Source organism: Acomys russatus, chromosome 27 (assembly GCF_903995435.1).
Source record: "Acomys russatus chromosome 27, mAcoRus1.1, whole genome shotgun sequence".
In the NCBI taxonomy this organism is placed as follows: domain Eukaryota; kingdom Metazoa; phylum Chordata; class Mammalia; order Rodentia; family Muridae; genus Acomys; species Acomys russatus.
Genome location: NC_067163.1, coordinates 50699868 through 50712833, shown reverse-complemented (window position 1 = coordinate 50712833; position 12966 = coordinate 50699868). Strand labels below are relative to the sequence as shown.

At 42.5% G+C, this 12966-nt stretch overlaps 1 protein-coding gene across 1 annotated transcript in view; it reads left to right on the top strand.

Moving 5' to 3' along the window:
• Cpe (carboxypeptidase E) overlaps nucleotides 1-9831 on the top strand; it is a 98797-nt gene extending 88966 nt beyond the window's left edge. Inside the window, exons 7-9 of the mRNA XM_051169501.1 lie at nucleotides 4408-4507; nucleotides 7166-7284; nucleotides 9155-9831. Of these exons, the coding sequence (XP_051025458.1) occupies nucleotides 4408-4507; nucleotides 7166-7284; nucleotides 9155-9253 (318 nt within the window). The 3' untranslated portion in view covers nucleotides 9254-9831. The remainder of the gene's footprint in view (nucleotides 1-4407; nucleotides 4508-7165; nucleotides 7285-9154) is intronic.
• Nucleotides 9832-12966: the final 3135 nt, after the last annotated feature.

The following is a 12966-nucleotide window of genomic DNA, read 5'->3' as shown; positions in this document are numbered from 1 at the left end:
TTATATTTGAAACAGGCTATTACTCTGTAGTCCAGACACTCACTATGTAGACCAGGTTGGTTTCAAACTCAGAGGTTTGTTTGCCTTTTCCCCCAAGTGCTCGGATTAAAGATGTACACCACCATGCTATAAAACCATTGTGAGGATTGAATGACCCTTTCATAGAGGTCAGAAGTAATATATTCTGCATATTATATATTTATATTAAGATTCACAACAATAGCAAAGTTACAGTTATGAAGTAGCAATGAAAATAATTTTATGGTTGGAGGTCACCACAACCTGAGAAACTGTATTAAAGTGTTGCAGCATTAGGAAGGTTGAGACCCCACTGCTCTAAAACCAGTCATTCTAAAAAAGAAAATCCTTAGTGGTTAATTGACACATGTTAGGTATTTAATAAAATAGATTTATTGATGATGGATTTGAGTAAAGAACACCTGTTTTATAAGATTTTTTAAGAGATCAAAATAGTAGTTTTGAGCTGCATGTAAACATTAATATTTTTAGATAAATAAAAGTTGAGAATACTGAGCCATATTGACCTATGGATAACTGTAGTAGGAATACCTGAAGAGTATCTTGAGAAGAGCTGTGTCTAGGTGGATCTTCTGAGGTCAAAAATTAACCCCCTCCTTTTTTTTTTTGGTAGATGAAGTCTTTAGGTTCTTCACTTTGGGTTCTTGCTTTCCTGATAAAACATTTAGATTTTATGTGTTTATTTTTTTTCCAACAGAAATAAATAAAGGCTACTTTTATATCCCAGGTACCCTAGGAGGTGTTTCTTGTACAGAGCTTCTTCCAGAAGGGTTTGTAGTAGTGGGGTCATAAATGTGAGTACGTAATCACGAGAGGTTGCAAATGCTGAAATAAAAGTTCATTACAAGGATAACCACAATGGTTTGGCACAGAAGGGTCCTTAACTCAGTCATAGGAGTCTAAAAAGAGCTTCTTGGAGCTGTATGTAAGATTGCCTACAGTTAATACAAATAAGATCATCACCTTGACCAACAATTAAAAAACAGGTTCAGTTGATGCTTAACTGGTCTCTTGAGAAAAAAAAAACACAACACCAAGCTAAATAAAACATAAATCATTGTATTGGGAAAGAGAATACTTGCCCTCCAACTCTTTGCCCTTTTAATGATGCTGATTCATCTGATGGTGGAAACGAGTTGAGAATAGAAGTGATGGAGTCATATGGTGCTGGTGCAGGGCACTTCGAAGGAGAAGTTGTCACGATCTGGCATCACTGCCGTGGTGCAAGCTGTGGAGAACCAGGAAGAGGCTTTCATGAAACAAGCACCCAGGCTGCGTCATGGGATACCCCAGCTTAGGAATCCAGGCCTGCATGCAAGCTCAGGAAGACTGCTGGTAGTTCTCTGTTGGAATCATCCTCTTGACAATGGTGCTGATTAGGCCTTGAACTCTGGGCCTGAAATCAAAATAAGACCTAGTTTCCACCTCCTGCCAACTAGGCGGTTAGGTCTAATTCTGTCCTTGGTAGAGAGGACATTTCTTGTGGCGGTTTAAGAGATGTTTGCAGGAACCAGAGTTGTAAAGCTAATTAGAGTCAATGGCTTGTTAAGAAAAGCTCCCATTCAACAGCATTGTAATCGCCTAGTTCGCAAAAATTCTCAAGGAATTCCTGAGACTGCTTCATGACGCGCTCGAACCAAAGCCGTCTAATGATGCTGTCAGACAACGAGTTTCCTGTCCTGTTCCTGAGCTTTACACTTTTTGCGGGGAATGGCCCCAGAACACCCAGTGCACGAGCTCCTTGGGTGACTGACGCTACAGAGGTGCGATAGGGCTACAGATGCAAAGAGACCTTAGCAAGCCAAGAGCGTTTGCCATTGCATCACGGGGAGTGAAAATGCCCCAAAGTCCGGGGAGAGGTTACACAGGAGAGAATAAGGGTAGCAAAACAGCTTTCCATGCTCAGCGACATCTGAGCTTCTGTGCCTTTTTTTTTTTTTTTTTTTTGTTGTTGTTGCAAAAACTGTGAAGTCTAGTTTGAACTCCTGTCTAGGCAGTTATGACGGCTTGTGACATTTCTTCTGGTGCATGTTGCTACAGCAGGAAAAGAAACAGTTTAAAGAATAGCGAAAACACCGGCACGCCAGAACAATGACTCATGATTGACATATAAGAAGATGCTTAGAGGCAGGAGAATATCTGGGAGTTCAGTGTGACCTGGTCTACATAGAGAGCACTCCAGGCCAGACAGTGAGACTCTATCTAGAGAAAACCAAAAGAGTTCAACGTCATCTTCAGATTTGGGTCTGGAGAGATGGCTCAGCAGTTAAGAGCTCTTGCTGCTCTTACAGAGGACATTGGTTCAGTTCCCAGTACCCAGATGGCAGCCTACAACTGCAAAACTTCACACACACACACACACACACACACACACACACACACACACGGGTCGGGGGAGGGGAGAGAGAGAGAGGGGGGGGGGGAACTTGGCATAGTTTCACCTACTACAGACTAACCACATGTGTTTTTGGTGATTGAGTGATCCTTTTTTAGTTTCACAAAAAATGAGTGATGTCAAGACTACAGTATCCTAAGATGAACCAAGTGCTCCTTGGTAAACAATCCATCTTTTACAGGCTAGGGTCATTTGAAATTATATTCATCAGTCCTTAGCAAAAATTGCTCAGCCTAGATAGAAAGTTCTAGATTTTTGGCATGTCCAGCTTTCTGTGGCCCCTGTGTGTATTCTTTCCCCTATGTGCAGCCTGTCTGATCGGGAGTGACTTCTTCACTTTTCCCTTCAGGAACCCAGCCCTTCACACTCCCAGCTCCCAGAGGATGGCTTTCAGTATTTCAGTTTTGGTTGGCTGGTATAGAAACAGCCAACCAAAATTTAAGATGTATTTATTGTCCTTTCACTAGTTGCCATCAAAATGGTCGTTCATTTTTTCCTGATATATATAGCATAGAAATTGCCCTTAGAAGAAAAATTAAATGCTGTTATTTAGAACTTCAGAGATTAAAAATATGCAAAAACTATTACAGAGAGCCAGAGCATCTTACTGAAAAAGCATGCATGACTGCTAAGTTTACTCTTCAATTAAAAAAAAAAAAAAAAAAAAAGGGACGCCTGGGATTTATTTTATTCTCTGAAGGAAAATATTTAAATATCTTAGGACCAAATGGAATTTCACTTTATTTATTTGTGCCAAGGTCTCACACATCCCAGGCTGGCCTTTGAACTCCCTTTGTATCTGAAGATGACCTAAATTGGTCCTCCTGCCTCCACTTCTCTCCACCTGGGTCTACAAATGTGTACCACTATGCCCAGTTTATGCACTGCTGGAGACTGAACCTAGGGTTTCAGATAGTAAGATACCAGATGTAATTAAGAGGTTACCTTGGATACCCTAGAAGGTATAATACCTGCAGGTTTGAGTTCTACTGGGGGAGATGGTGGTTGGTAACATGCTCTTGGGCAGGCGTGATGCCCTGAGCTTGGAGCTTTGGCACCCATGCAAAAGGCAAGGTTGCTGGTGTAGATTCGGTCCCAGAGCTTACTGACTCCTACTCACTGTGGCCAGCTGGTGAGCTCTGGGTTCAGTGAGAAATTCAGTCTCAGATATAAGGTGGATCGCAGTAGAGGAGGAAAACACTTGATGTAGACCTCTGGCCTCCACAGGCATGCATATGTGCACACATGCACCTATCCACATGCATGCACATGCATGCACATGCAGGCGTAGATAAGTCATCTTATAAAGATTACAAAAGGGATGTTTTGTAGCTTGGGTTGCAGTAATTAATTGCTGACTTAATGTAGAGGGATTTTTTTTTTTTTCACTATCAGTCCTTCTTTTTCCATCCTTAATTGGTTTCAATCTTGGAGTTCACTGATCTATCATGCCCTATTTCCAGTCAAAACTGTATTGTTTATGAACTTGGTGTGACAGTAGGCACAGCTCACGTCTCTTCTTCCAGCTCAGCTAGTATTAATAGGTCGAGATACACTTGTCAGCTAACGGCGCTATAAAAGGATTGCATAGACGACCCTGTTTGTAGGAGAGAGACACACTGCTGAAATAAGCAAGCGGAGACTAAAACTTCGCAAATACAACAGGCCTTTTTTTTCTCTTGTCTATTCGGAATGCCCTTCAAAATCTTTGTTTGACATAGAACATGACATTTCATTCTCAGAAGGTAACTTCTCATTTCTTTGAGAAAAAGCTCAGAAAAAGAATACACACACACACACACACACACACACACACACACACACACATTTACTGGAGGTTTGTGCTTGTTCCATTTCTTAAATAATGGGGACCTACAATGTATTGCTAGAAAACAAGGAGATGCTTGACATGAAACTCGTTTTAAAATAATTTCTGTTATGATTTTTTTCTTGCCTGTTTTTGACCTTTACAGATACACCGAGGAGTTAAAGGCTTTGTCCGTGACCTTCAAGGTAACCCGATTGCCAATGCAACCATCTCCGTGGACGGAATAGACCACGATGTCACTTCGGGTGTGTATTTTCTTTCTTTCTTTCTTCCTTCCTTCCTTTCTTTCTTTCTTTCTTTCTTTCTTTCTTTCTTCCTTCCTTCCTTCTTTTGGGTATCGATCGGGAGACAAGCACTATGAAAACGAACACAATTACTATTTATCATAATTATAATTAGTATATTAATTCTAGGTATAGCTGTTCATTGCTTCCTCTGTCTTTACACTAACGCTAACTCTGACCCCATTCCAAGTTGTTCTGTGACGCCCAGAATGTCTCGAGCCAGCAGGTGGCGCCCTTTCCCCAGAACGAGCGATCTAGTGTCTGCTGCCTGGCTTCTTTGTTGGGGGCTGCTGAGGTTATGCTCTCAGCATTTGGTGTGTCTGGGTACCCTTATGCATTTCTATTAAGCTCATTTTACTTTAACTGCTACCTACTGAAATCCTTCATCCAGAGAAAAACAGGAACAAGAACATTCTTCTTGGTCCTCAGAATTATTTAACCTTTAATGTATTTTCCAAAGCCCCGTTGTCCTCTAAAACTCATTACAGCCATATTCAACAATATTCATCACCATCCCACCAAGTCTTGGCATGCTTTTCCAGCCAGCATTCTAGAAACCATGCCAAGATCCTACCCGCCTCCCCTGCCCCCGCCCCCACCCGCCGTGCCCCCATCACCCCTAGCTAGGGTAGGGCCCAAGGCTGATGCCCTCTGGCCACAGGATAACTCTTCTGTTAACTCCGGAAATACTGTTTTCTCTGCATTCCACAAAGCAAAAACATGGGGGAAATCTAATCTAGGGAATAATTCCTAGAAAGGAATGAAATGGAAGTTGTGTGTTATACCTCTGACAGGAAAGTTTCCCCCAGCGTAAGTGTTACAGCTCTGAGGTCGAAGTCTCCCCTACATAAGCGTTACAGAGCGGAAGGGAACTATCCTGGCAGTTGGAAGCCAAGGAACACCAGAAAGTCACACCACACAACAAATCTCACACAGGAGATTTATTAGAAGAGACACAGGAGGATGGATGCCTCTGCTTGGGCAAGAAGGAACATGGAATTGAACAGGAGATGGGTTACATAGGGTATTTGGGGGGGCGGGCAAAGTTTTCCAGTGAGTTTGGGGCAAGCCCTTGGATTGGTGGGATTTCGAGCTCAGGGATTGGTGGGATTTCAAGCTTAGATCTTTTATCCTACAATTTGGACTGGAGGAATATTGCCCTTTTGAGGTTAAGGGCAAAAGAAGGAACTAGAGACGAACCCTGACATTGAAATAAAGTGAAGTATATTGTCCTGGAAGCCCAGAGATGCTTCAAGAGGGCCAGAGAGTGGTCAAAGGTGTCCAGGCAGATTATCCTTGTGAGTGAATCATTGCCTTCGGCAGCGTGGGAACTCTTGATCAGATCTCTATCAACAAAGTGAGGGGAGCGAGCAGAGTAGGGAGCAAGCCTTTAGTGGTGGGAAATAGTGACATTTTAATGAAAATGTCACTTTGAAGCACAAATGATAAAATGTCACTTTGAAGCACAAATGATAAATGCATTGCTAACTGAAAGGACATATCGGACATGGAAGAAGATAGGGAGTTAGGAGATTCCGCCCCCCCCCCCCTCCCTGGCTGCTTTGTCACAGTAAAATAAGTTGTAGAGCGTCAACTGAGAGCAAGAAGGAAGGCGATGTGTTAGAGGCACAGGGAAAATGGAGAATGTAAACTGTCCAGTAAGACCTTTGTTGCTCAAAGTGTATGCCCCCTTAGAGGCTTCAGCATCACCCTGGAGGGTTAGGGATCCAGCATCCAAGGCTGCCTCACCTCTGAGCTAGTCAGTCCGATCTTGTGTTTTATCAGTGTTCGTGTTTGATTGACAAGCACCTGAGTATGGGAAAAAGCAATGCAGAAAAATGGGAGCTTGATGGGGCCAGGGAGGCGTGAGTAAGGGTGGTTTTAGGGACTGGAAACTGGTCAACATGGGTGTTTGTCCAAGCTTCTTACAGCTATTTGGGGGTAAACAGACTGTAGAGTTGGAAAAATCCAAGGCTGGTAGTTTGCAATGAGTCTTAGATTAAGGGAGAAAGACAGATGAATTAAGGCCCATGCATGAGCTCAATGTTGGGGGTGGGTGGTGGTGGGTGGTGGGGTGAGGTGGGGGTGGGGTGGAGGTGGGGGGCTAGGGAGTCAAAGAGATGGAACCATAGCTCTGCTGAAGAATTCCAGTTGCACTCCCTGACTGGCACTGCAGACCAAGTAATGTCTTGCAAATCTTCAGAAGTCGAAATCACTGACAAGGACTCTGGGAATTCTAACGAGGCTGTTTTGGGGCTATGCTTTGTGAAACATTTATCTAGAAGAGTCTTGTGATCTGAGTTCTTTCTCCGGCAAGAATGAAAAATACAGTGCCCAAGTGATCTTTCGTATTTGGGAATTTTATGTTTCTCCTTACCTGTGCTACTCTCCTCATGTGACTAGGAGAGTCATGTATGATAAGGCTTACTAAATATTAGCGCGGCTGTCTGTGAGTTAGCTCTAAGACATGGGATTGTGGAGAGAAATTTGCATTCCCCCCTCCTCCTCCTCCTCGAGAAAGAATTCTCAGAGGTGAGACTCACTGAAAGTGAGGACTCCTTAGATGATGTGACTACCCTTTCACACCTGTGCCTGGCTCTGATGTGCTGTTTCCTGCAGCTAAGGATGGGGATTACTGGCGATTGCTTGCACCTGGAAACTACAAGTTTACAGCCTCAGCTCCCGGCTACCTGGCAATAACAAAGAAAGTAGCAGTTCCCTTCAGCCCTGCTGTTGGGGTAAGTAGTCATAAAAATAGCCGAGACTATAATATTAGTTAAGCTAGTAATAGCTCAGCACTTGCCATTGTCAAACATGTTTAAGAAACTTATATTTAATCTTTACTACAGCCGTACAAAGTATACACCATTCTTATCCCCACTTGACAGATGGAAAAACTGAGGTCTAGTAAGGTTAGGGGAGTTAATCATGGCTTCTGCCTTTTGAAGAGATTCACCAGAACGCAGAATTGTGTTTGAAATATTAATTTTTATTTTCTAACTTTAATTTCAACTTAAATGGGGTTTTGTTCCAATTGTCTTTCCATCTGTAGCACCCAGCACAATACCTTACTCAATATATCTAGAAAAAAATGTTAATAAGATAATCTTAGGCACTAACTAAACATTTGTTAGGAATACATCATGAGGGATGGGAAGACAACGGGGTAAGAGAACACTTCCTTCCCAAAGTGGGAGGGACAATCAGTGTTGGATGCCCAAATCCAAAAGGATGCCTTTTAGACATGGCAGCCACCTGGGATCCATGCCCAGTAGACATGATGGCCCACCTGGAATCCCGTGTTTGGAAGGCAGCAATGGGGCATCCTCAGGGAGCTCCTCTCTAGACTAGCATATCAGTTGACTCTGGACCATGCCCCAGAGAATAAAGTGGAGCTCAAAAGAAGACTCCAGTCCTCAACCTCAGACCATAAGGCAGCCTGCAGGATTTCCAATAAAAAGACTTGCTTGAGGAAACTTCACTGTAGTTTTGCTTATGTGCCAGGAATTCAGAATATAAACAACTATTGTGTGTGTGTGTGTGTGTGCGTGCGCGTACTGTATGGTGTGCGCATGTGCTGCAGATTTGCTGAGCGATAGCTCTCACCACTGAGCAGCACTTCTCCTACCTTCAAACACTGTGTTTTCTACAAACAAAGGATCTTGAGTTTAAAAAAATGGTGGTTCATTAAATTTGGTTTTGTCTATATGTACACAAGGCTGTGTCCTGTGAGAGGCAGGAAGCAGAATTGGTCAGTGAAATCTGGAAACAGGGGGGCTCCAGGCATGGGATGGGAAACATTCAACTGTTTGGTCTGAGGGTGTAGTGAATGCAGGTATTGAGGTAAGCTTATCAGGGAATGCTTATTTCCAGCTAGGCTAGGAGACTGAGGAGGACTGGGTCAGGACTGTGACTGGATCAGCCTTTTTGTAGGTGTGTGCATAGATGGGAAGGAGACGTCCCCATCCCCCAGTTCACCAGGACAGCAGCTCCTGTATGTACTTTGGAGGGTCTTGTTAACAAATTCTCGATCTGGAAAAACAGCACTTTGTAGATGAGTCACAGCACATTGAGCTATTTTCTATTAGTCCAAACCCCTAGGCTGGGCAAAACTCATGGCTGAGAGGCAGAGCTCATGAGATAAAGGACTGTCCACGAGGGAGGAGGACAGGTATGGATTTCACGAAACTAGAACTGTTTTGAAGCTATTAGGTTTAAGCATATTCCAAGCAGTACTGGCTTCGGGATTTTGTCCCTATGAAAGCATATTTTGTTTATCACAGATTAAAAAAACAAAACAACTCACCCAGGCTCTATGGCACATGCCTATAATCAAGGCACTTGGGGAGGCAGAGGCAGGTGGATCTCTGTGAGCTTGAGGCCAACCTGGTCTACAAAGGGAGTCCAGGACAGCTAGGGCTATTACACAGAGAAACCCTGCCTCAAACAAAACAAAACAAAACAAAACAAAACAAAACAAAACAACAACAATGAGATCTCCTTTCATTCAGGTAGGGCTAGATTGAATTTTTTCTACTGTATAAGCTACAAACTGCCTTTTTAATATATAAGCAATTTGAGAGCAATCTTTTCTGGTTTCCTCTTCAGGTTGACTTTGAGCTGGAGTCTTTCTCTGAAAGGAAAGAGGAAGAGAAGGAAGAGCTGATGGAGTGGTGGAAAATGATGTCAGAGACTTTAAATTTTTAGGAAACGCTTCTAACCAATTGCTTTACTCTATATAATGTAGTAAGATGCAATGTGGCTCTTTTGTTTTAGACTGTGTGCAATTAATATTTAACATTTGTTTATTTTTAATCACTTAAGTAGTAGTTGGTATTACTTAAACACACTCAGAAATGTAAGATCTTGATCTACTTCATTCTCTCATTAGCATTTGCTTCCCCACATAGCTTTAAAAATCTTGTGACGCTCTTTTAGTGTAACTGGTGACAAGGTCACATCATGGATGCCATGAAAGTCAGCCAATGTAGCTTGGACTTGTGAGCACTGTACTGCAAGAATTACATAGTACCCTATCCGTTGTCATTTGTCTCTGTGCCTGACTCGCTGTGTAAGCATGATCCTGTTAATGAACTGCTGATGGCGAGACAATGTGAGTGTTTCAGAGTGGCTTTGCACAGAATGAAAGCCTCCTTCTTGCTTGTACTTGGAAGAATGGTATTGTATCAGTCAGTCTGTTACTGCCACTTCAGAGTTTGGGGTTTTGCCTTGATTGCAGATTGGCCCAGAATTGCATTCTGAATGAATAAAGGTTAAAAAACAAATTCCATGGTGTGCATTTCCTCTGTGAATTTTTTTTTTCGTCTAATACTGTGGTTTCATGGCATGAAAAAAAAAGTATTTCTTTCACAGTGGCTTCCTGTTTATTTAACTTCTACATTGAAAAAAATTGATTGATAGCTGCATGCCAAGCAGTGTTCAGGCTTTGAGTACATTATCATGTTGAATATAACATGTTCTGGTTCCACGGAGTTTTAAACAGAGATTTTCTTTTCGTGGTTCCGTGTGTGTGTGTGTGTGTGTGTGTGTGTGTGTGTGTGTGGTGAGTTTGTATACCTGAGAGACTTACAAAGGTGAGAAGACGGCTTCGGATTCCATGGTGCTAGAGTTACAGGTAGTTGTTGGCCTTTCAACATAGGTTCTGTGAGTATGTTTCCATTAGCAGACCTGGGGATGCTGCATACTGATTAAATAACATGGCCTAGAATTGCATTCACAAATGCAAGGGAGTCTGGGAAACATAGTCTAGCAATACATGTTGAGAGATGAGAGTGCATATATGTTACATATTGCTTAGAATTAGTCTCCAAAACTGCAAAGGAGTCTGGGAAATGTAGTCTAGCAGTATTCCTAAAAAAGTGAGGAGAATGAAGGCTGTATGAACATCTAACAGTTTGTCAGTTGGACGGGCCAGCAGGTGAAAATGCATTAGAATAGGACAAACACCATTTATGAAGGACTTAACGCCCAGACCAGAAAGATGGAAGTGGTGGGAAGTGGAATCTGTGGGATAAGGACAAAGAGATGCTACAGAACAGAACGGAAGGTTTGGGATTTTGATCTTAACTGATATTCTTAAACTGGAAAAGAACATGGGCTAGTGTACACTCAATTTTCTCAACCAATACATTTTATTATAAACTTATTAACCGAGCATACATCACTTATAACCTGACTAACCAAAACAATATGAAAAAAAGATTAAGGAACACAACAAAAAAACCGTAAGGATATCAGTTCCGAGGAGCGATTGTTCTGGCATAATGAGCAGGATTTCTGCTGGAAGCTGGGGTAACCAGATCCCAGAACCTCAGCAGGAACTGGAGCCCCAAAGCCTTCCCTCGAGCGGTTCTCTCTAGGAGCATCTCGAAGTGCAGCAATGAACAGCCAAAACTATCCCAAGTCTCCAAAAGGCCCTGCCTCCAGTTCTGGGCTCATTTATATATCTCCTCCCAGAGTCTGTTCACGGGATCTTTTCAGCTGGCAACAATCAAGCTCCCCCACGAGGTGGTTGGTCTTTGAATGGATTAACTTCACCTGTTCTCTCACAAGACTGTTTTGATCCTGCACTTGGGCTCCTAAAAAACAGGTTTATCTCTCTTCAGGCCAGTTTATACTTGAAAGATCATTCTAGCCACTATGCTACAAATAGAAGAAAGAACACAGACCAGGAGTCTACTGAAGAATGCAAAAAAGAGGTTGCAATTGCCATTTTATTTCTTCAGTTGAAATGAAGAGATGAAAGCCATGCCTAATCTGTGAATACATGGCTTGGGCTGAGCCCAGAGCATTTCTTTTTCTGTTCTAACTATCCCTAAGCCTGGGCCTGGAAGCTTTGAGCCTTCATACAATCTAATCTTCCAGACCAATTCAACCCAACTTCTCTTGGCTTCTGGTTGAATTGCTCTGCCTGGCCTTATACTAACTTTTGTAATATGTTTTAATCTTCTGGCTCCTTCTTCTTCTTCACCTGTGTCTAGCTTGTTCTCTCTGCAACCTGTCTCTGTAGAATTGTTCCGGTAAAACTGCCACACACACACACACACACACACACACACACACACACACACACACACACACACACACACACCCTCTCTCCATCACCCATTCTTTCTCTTCTCTTAAGCAGTCTCTCTTTCCTGTGCTTTTCTTGTGTGAGTTGGCCATACCCTATCTCTGACTTACACTGTCAAATTTTTCTCTGATTCATCACTTTGTCTGCCCTTCAATAAGACACCCCTTTCAAACGTGGCTGCTTTCTTCTATAAACTAACCTTACCTCCTGTTAGGGATTAAAGCTGTTCACTAAGGCCGTGTTTGCATTCCAGCCAGATCATACAAACCTAGAAGGTCTTTGGGTGTGATCCTTTGCAAGAGCAGCCATGCTACTGGATTATATCCTTTATGAGAGATTACTTGGATAAGTTTGTGGCAGCAAAGGTAAGACAGATGGTTTTGTGATGTATTCAGAAGTAGGGTTGACAGGTCTTAATGAGGAATGGGTGTGAATGGGGATGGAAGTTGGTTTTCAAAGATGACTTGATGCTTCTCATTTGGGTAACTCAGTGCTTGTTATGCGGCCTACTGAAAAGAAATAGATTGGGAAGTGTGAAAAGCAAGTAACTTCCACATAGGGAGAGTTATGTTTCTCTTGACAGACAAATGGAGGTGCCGAATGTATGGCTGGGTTCTCCATGCTAAAAGTTTCCAAAAAGGATTTCAGATTGGGTATAGAGATATGGACATCACTGGTGGGATGATAAAGTGGGTTTAAAACTTAACCATCCAGATAGGGACACTTTTGAGAAGGAAAAGAGCACGGTAATTATGTCCAGGCAGCTGGAGTAGTTCAGTGATCTCTGAGCAACTGTTGACTAGTACAGTACTATAGATGATTTTCAAAAACCACTCAGATACATACAGTCCTCCAGAAAGAGCCCTCCTCCCCCTCAGAGTTAGAAGGAAAACAGGTGCAAGGTTGAACCCTAAGGAAATTCAAGATTTTGCTGCTTCTGGTTTCCATATAACAATGAATGTTAGATACTTCTAGAAAAGGAAGAACCTCCAATACCATTGCTGGAAACTTATAGTAATTTGTAGGTGGGAATGTAGCTCTGTTGGTCTAGTACTTGCCTGGTACACATGAAGTTCTGTGTTCATTTCTCAGCATTCCACAAACTGGGCATGGCTATGCATATCTGTTATCCCAGCACTTGGAAGGTTGAGGCCAGAGGTCAGAAATTCAAGATCGTTTTTGTCCACAGAACAAATTTGGGTCAGCTTGAGCTACAGGAGACTTGGTCTCAAAAAGAAAGAAAATTGCAAAGTTTACAGTAATTTGTTCTGCTTGATTCTCCAGGAGACTGTCCCATGTGTAGTGACCCAGTAGTGCACAGTGC